At 43.1% G+C, this 7,186-nt stretch overlaps 1 protein-coding gene across 1 annotated transcript; it reads left to right on the forward strand.

Moving 5' to 3' along the window:
- Positions 1 to 103: 103 nt before the first annotated feature.
- LOC135529010 (E3 ubiquitin-protein ligase TRIM35-like) lies at positions 104 to 6,233 on the forward strand (the record flags this gene model as incomplete). The annotated part of the gene is made up of 5 exons (XM_064957967.1): positions 104 to 199; positions 316 to 546; positions 660 to 682; positions 768 to 886; positions 6,091 to 6,233. Coding segments are annotated over 5 exons (528 nt in total), but the record flags the coding sequence as incomplete, so codon positions are not given.
- Between the last annotated feature and the right edge of the window lie 953 nt (positions 6,234 to 7,186).

A 7,186-nucleotide genomic window follows, 5' to 3' on the forward strand; every position in this document is an offset into this window, starting at 1 on the left:
ACGCTACTTGACTTACGGCATATATTGTGGAATGTGAATAAAGATCTGTGTGAATCCAATCCTTTTACCCACAGCATATCGTTGAAATGTTGTTTCATTCCAGGAGGAACTCAAGACTTCACTGAAGCCCTTACAGGAGAAATTGAAGGTCTTTGGAGAAGTTAAACTAACCTGTCATAAAACAGCCAACCACATCAAAGTAAGAATACAGAGTGAAGCTGAAATACAATAATACTGTGAAGATTTATCATAACCCTGTGGAATTATGGATAATCAATTATTTATATTTTTGACATTCCTCTCTACTGTCTCCAGAGCCAGGCCCAGCACACAGAGAGGCTGATTAAGATGAGGTTTGAGAAGCTTCATCAGTTTCTATATGAGGAAGAGAGAGCCAGGATAGCTGAACTGAAGGAGGAAGAGAAGCAGAAGAGTCAGATGATGAAGAAGAAGATTGAGAAGATGAGCAGAGAGATATCATCACTTTCAGACACAATCAGAACCATAGAAGAAGAGCTGGGAGCTGAGGACATCTCATTCCTGCAGGTAAGGACTAATCTACCTATAAATCAACTGCTATCAATTATGAAATAAATATTGTAGTAATTGATTTTCTAAGATCAATGCATCTTTAAACGTGTTATTTTGTTTCCCTACAGAACTACAAGGATACAGTGAAAAGGTAAGGGGACTTTATTATGTCTCTCTCTTCTCTGTGGTTCTGTATCAAACCCCACAGCAACACTGACTCCTGAATGTTCTTCCAGAGCCCAGTGTACACTGCCAGATCCAGAGAGGGTTTCAGGAGCGCTGATCGATGTGGCAAAGCACCTGGGAAACCTGCAGTTCAGAGTCTGGGAGAAGATGCAGGGAGTAGTTCAGTACAGTAAGTAGGTCTTTGAGATATAATGGGTATTAAACACTGAGTGTACAAAACATTAAGAACAACAGCTCTTTCAAAGATAAGGCTATGATCCCTTATTGATGTCACTTGTTAAATCCACTTCAATCATTGTAGATAAAGGGGAGGAGACAGGTTTAAGAAGGATTTTTAGCCCTTGAGACAGTTGAGAAATGGATTGTGTATGTGTGCCATTCACAGGGGGAATAGGCAAGACGTAAGTGCCTTTGAATGGGTATGGTAGTTGGTGCCAGGGACACTGGTTTGTGTCAAGAACTGCAACTCTGCTGGGCTTTTCACGCTCAACATTTTCCCGTGAATATCTACAATGATCCACTATGGGAAGCATTGGATTCAACATGCGCCAGCAAACTGAATATTAGGAATGTGTTCTTAAATGTTTTGTACACAGTGTATATTGGACCAATACTGTAACTCTCCAATACTGAAAAAAATAGAGAGTGAATGATATTTAGAATTACCTATATTCTGCCCTTGAGTTGCGTTCCCATGCAAAACGAGACAGATAGCTAACAACTGTCTTCAATAAAACTCCCAAGGCCTGACTTTTCTTGAATTAATATATTGAAAATGTTTATGTTGTGAAACTGCAAAATACAGAAAAGAATATACTTTAATATTCAATTCACGTCGAAATACTGTTGCTGTACATTATACATTTGAAGTTGCATAAATACAAAGCACGTGCTAAGGTACTGTAATGAAACAGACCTCGAACCCTCGACCTTCTCGCCCGAAGTCCAGCGCTCTATCGAAAGCATGTTCAAACGGCAGAGTCGATTTCCGCGATTATAAACCCCGGGTTGTTACAGTACCATGACTCTGGCATGATACCAAAGCATATAGCTAATTGTTACTCATATGGTAATTGGCTAACTTCTTTCATTACTCTAATAATATACAACCATCTCTGTAGAATAACAATGCATATTACACTAGAAACAGTAACACAACTACAAAATTGTATATTTTACCATTTGTTTGCATGACGCACGTGCAAAGTAATACAGCTGACAACATACATGAAAGGCAAGGCAATTTGTGTGAGTAAATGCAACCAACATTGATATGTAAGAAATTCTATCAATAACAACATTATCATCACTAGCAATATGCTTGAATCGAATTTACAAATGTTTTACGAGGCTGAAACGTGACAAGAGATCTGCACTGAAAGACCTGCACCGTTGCATTGCTTTTAGCTGCTTCTCGGCGTTTCTCCTGTTGCCTTTTGCATGTCTCTTCCTGTTTTCCTTACAGTCTAAGTACTAGGAAAGCTCCACTAGGGGCGGAAAACACAGTGGAACACAATGAAATCCATTTAAACCATTGTATCCATTTAAATCCATTGAAACTATAAATAATTACTCTCTAGGAGGATGGCAGCACAACCTACATAAAAACATACATTTGCTTTGTACGTTTTCAGAGGATCTTCCAATAAGTAATGTGCACATACAGTTGAAGTCAGAAGTTTATATACACCTTAGCCAAATGCATCTGTACTCAGTTTTCCACAATTCCTGACATTTAATCCTAGTAAAAATTCCCTGTTTTAGGTCAGTTAGATCACCACTTTATATTAGAATGTTAAATGTCAGAATAATAGTAGAGAATGATTTATTTCAGCTTTTATTTCTTTCATACATTTAGTAGGTCAGAAGTTTACATAAACTCATTGATATATAGTAACATTGCCTTTAAATTGTTTGACTTGGGTCAAACGTTTCAGGCAGCCTTCCACAAGCCCCACAATAAGGTGGGTAGATTTGGGCCCATTCCTCCTGACAGAGCTGGTGTAACTGTCAGAAGGAATGCTCCCGAGCCAGGCCTGTGCGGGTGGAATTGCCAGAGCTACCGGTTTGTATAGGCCTCCTTGCTTGTAATAACTTTTAAGTTCTGCCCACAATTTTTCTATGGGATTGAGGTCAGAGCTTTGTGATGGCCACTCCAATACCTTGACTTTGTTGTCCTTAAACCATTTTGACACAACTTGAAGTAATAACATGGGTCATTGTCCATTTGGAAGACCCGTTGTGATAAGCTTTAACTTCCTGACTGATGTCTTGAGATGTTGCTTCAATATATCCACATAATTTCCTACCTCATGATGCCATCTATTTTGTAGTGACCAGTCCTCCTGCAGCAAAGCACCCCCACAACATGATGCTGCCACCCCTCACTTCACGGTTGATGGTATTCTTCGGCTTGCAAGCCTCCCTATTTTTCCTCCAAACATAACGATGGTCATTATGGCCAAACAATTCTGGTCTTGTTTCATCAGACTGGAGGACATTTCTCCAAAAAGTACGATCTTTGTCCCCATGTGCAGTTGCAAACCGTAGTCTGGCTTTTTTATGGAGGTTTTGGAGCAGTGGCTTCTTCCTAGCTGAGCAGCCTTTCAGGTTATGTCTGCATTGTGTCCCACCACCCGCCAACCCCACTTGTTTACGTTACTGCTACTCTCTGTTCATCATATATGCATAGTCACTTTAACCATACCTACATGTACATACTACCTCAATAAGCCTGACTAACCGGTGTCTGTATATAGCCTTGCTCCTCTTATTTTCAAATGTCTTTTTACTGTTGTTTTAATTCTTTACTTACCTACAAACACACACACATATACTTTTTTTTATCTCCGCACTATTGGTTAGAGCCTGTAAGTAAGCATTTCACTATAAGGTCTACCAACACCTGTTGTATTCGGTGCACGTGACTTTGATTTGATATAGGACTTGTTTTTACTCTGGATATAGATACTTTTGTACCTGTTTCCTCCAGCATCTTCACAGGGTCCTTTGCTGTTGTTCTGGGATTGATTTGCACTTTTCACACCAAAGTACTTTCATCTGTAGGAGACAGAACGCGTCTCCTTCCTGAGAGGTATGACGGCTGTGTGGTCCCATGGTGTTTATATTTGAGTACTATTGTTTGTTCAGATGAATGTGGTACCTTCAGGCGTTTGGCAATTGCTCCAAAGGATGAACCAGACTTGTGGAGGTCTACAATTTTTTTTCTGAGGTCTTGGCTGATTTCTTTTGATTTTCCAATGATGTCAAGCAAAGAGGCACTGAGTTTGAAGGTAGGCCTTGAAATACATCCACAGACACCTCCAATTGACTCAAATGATGTCAATTAGCCGAGCAGAAGATTATAAAGCCATGACATTTTCTGGAATTTTCCAAGCTGTTTAAAGGCACAGTCAACTTAGTGTATGTAAACTTCTGACCCACTGGAATTGTGATACAGTGAATTATAAGTGAAATAATCTGTCTGTAAACAATAGTTGGAAAAATGACTTGTGTCCTGCACAAAGTAGATGTCTTAACCGACTTGCCAAAACTATAGTTTGTCAACAAGACATTTGTGGAGTGGATGAAAAACAAGCTTTAATGACTCCAACCTCAGTGTTTGTAAACTTCCAACTTCAACAGTATATGCCACGCTCTGACCTTAGTTCTTTTGTCTTTGTTTTAGTATGGTCAGGGTGTGCGTTGGGTGGGTTGTCTATATTATTTTTTTCTATGATTTGTGATTTCTGTGTTTGGCCTGGTATGGTTCTCAATCAGAGGCAGTTGTCAATCGTTGTCCATGATTGAGAATCATACTTAGGTAGCCTGGTTTCCCACTTGTGTTTCGTGGGTGTTTAATTTCCGTGTCAGTGTTTGTTCCACACAGAACTGTTTGGTTATTTCACGTGTCGCTTATGGTTTTGTTTCAGTGTTCGCTTGTTTAAATAAAGAGCATGAACACATACCACGCTGCACATTTGTCCTCCGATCCTTACTACCCTCCTCGTCGAGGAAGACAGTCGTTACAGAAACACCGACCACCAAAGGGTCAAGCAGACTGGTAACGGGCAGCAGCAGCGATCTCAGGACTCCTGGACATGGGAGGAAATTCTGGACCGCAAGGGACCCTGGAGCTCAGGCTGGGAATATAGCCGCCCCAAGGCAGAGCTGGAGGCAGCGAAGCGGAGAGGCGGCGGTATGAGGAGGTTGGAAGCCCGAGGCAGACCCAAAATGTTGGGGCGGCACACAGGGAGTGTGGCTAAGTCAAGTAGGAGACCTGGAGCCAACTCCCGTGCTTACTGTGGAGAAAGAGGGACCGGGCAGGCACCGTGTTATGCCGTGAGGGGTGCACGGTGTCCCAGGTGCGCAGGCATAGCCCGGTGCGGTACATAGCAGCGCCTCGTATCGGCCGGGCTAGAGTGAGATCGAGCCAGGTGCCATGAAGCCAGCTCAGCGCATCTGGTCTCCAGCGCGTTCGGCCAGGGTACATGACACCAGCCCCACGCATGGTGTCCCCGGGTTCGCCAGCACAGCCCAGTGCGGGCTATTCCACCTCACCGCACTGGCCTGGCTACGGGGAGCATTCAGCCAGGTAGGGTTGGGCAGGCTCGGTGCTCGAGACCTCAAGTGCACCATCACGGTCCGGTCTATCCGGTGCCACCTCCACGCACCAGCCCTCCGGTGGCAGCTCCCGCACCAGGCTGTCTCTCCGTCTCTCCGTCTCCCCCAACAGGTGCTCCCGCGTCTGTCCTGAGCTGCCAGAGTCTCCCGTCTGTCCTGAGCTGCCAGAGTCTCCACGTCTGTCCTGAGCTGCCAGACCGTCACGTCACCCGGCGCTGCCGGGAGTCGCTCTTCACTCTGGACCTGCCGGAGTCTCCCGCCTGTCCGGTGCTGCCGGAATTTCCGTCCATTAGGGACCCATTGCTAGGGTCCCCAGTCCGAGGTCGGTGGCGGGGTCGCCGTGTTAAAGAGGCCACAGAGGCGGGGTAAAAGGCGGACAAAGACTATGGTGGAGTCGGGTCAACGCCCCGCGCCAGAGCCACCACCGCAGACAGCTGTCAATCGTTGTCCCTGATTGAGAACCATACTTAGGTAGCCTGGTTTCACGTTTTGAGGTGTGGGTGTTTATTTTCTGTTCTGTGTTTTAGTTCACCGTTCAGGACTGTTTCATTTATCGTGTTTATTATTTTTTGTATTCGTAAAAGGCATAATGAATACTTACCCTACACCTGTGCCTCCTCTCTTTCTCCCAACGATTTAACGTTACAATATAACACAAAGCATACAACACATAGCATTATATATCATATACAGTAATGTATTCCCTCTTCATTTTAATTAACATAGTGTGTTTGTGTTCTCTCTGTCCAGCTCCAGTGACTCTGGACCCAACACTTCCCACCCACATCTCATCCTGTCTGATGATCTGACCAGTGTGAGATACAGTGATGAGAAACAGCAGCTTCCTGACAACCCAGAGAGGTTTGATGAGGAAGAAACTGTCCTGGGTTTTGAGGGTTTTATTTCAGGAACACACAGCTGGGACATTGATGTTGGGGAGAATATATACTGGTACCTGGGTGTGATCACAGAGTCTGTCCAGAGGAAGGGAGACAGTGGATATTGGGATGGATCCTGGGTGTGTTGTTTGGTGGTGGTGATTATAAAACACATGTACCAAAGCAGCCACTCACTCCCCTCACAGTGAGACAGAATCCCCAGAGGATCAGAGTGCAGCTAGACTGGGAAGGAGGAAAGCTGTCCTTCTCTGGACCCTGTCAATAACACACATCTACACACATTCACACACACTTTCACGGAGAGAGTCCTTCCATTCATCTGCACTGGCTTTTGTCCCCTCCCCTCTCAGGGTTTTACCAGGGAAGGTGTCTGTATCAGTGGATACTGTCTCTGTCTGAATCAGGGACTAACAGGATGTAAATGAGTCAGTAACACTCACTGATGTCCTTCATTAAGATTCTCACAGAGGGAGGACACACTGTGATGTAGTAGAGGGGACCTTCGTCCATTAACTCAGGAGCACACAGCTGGGACATTGATGTTGGGAGAATACATTCTGGTGCCTGGTGTGACCCCAGAGTCTGTCTGGATCTTCCTCCATTAAGAACACTCCTGCTGAAACATTTGCACCTGTCGTAGATAGTCACTATTATAATACTCTATCACAATAATCACTGTTAATATTACAAAAATAATCATTATTCATATTACAATAACAATTATTCATATGACAATAATCACTATTAATATTAGAATAACCATTATTAATATTACAATAATCACTACTAATACTACATTAACTATTATTCATATTACAATAACCACTATTAATATTACAATAATCACTATTAATATTACAATAACCATTATTAATATTACAATAATCACTGTTACTATACAATAATCAATATTAATACTATTTATCTAACGACTTTCTACCTGTCAG

This window comes from Oncorhynchus masou, unplaced genomic scaffold (assembly GCF_036934945.1).
Source record: "Oncorhynchus masou masou isolate Uvic2021 unplaced genomic scaffold, UVic_Omas_1.1 unplaced_scaffold_10766, whole genome shotgun sequence".
Taxonomy (NCBI): Eukaryota; Metazoa; Chordata; class Actinopteri; order Salmoniformes; family Salmonidae; genus Oncorhynchus; species Oncorhynchus masou.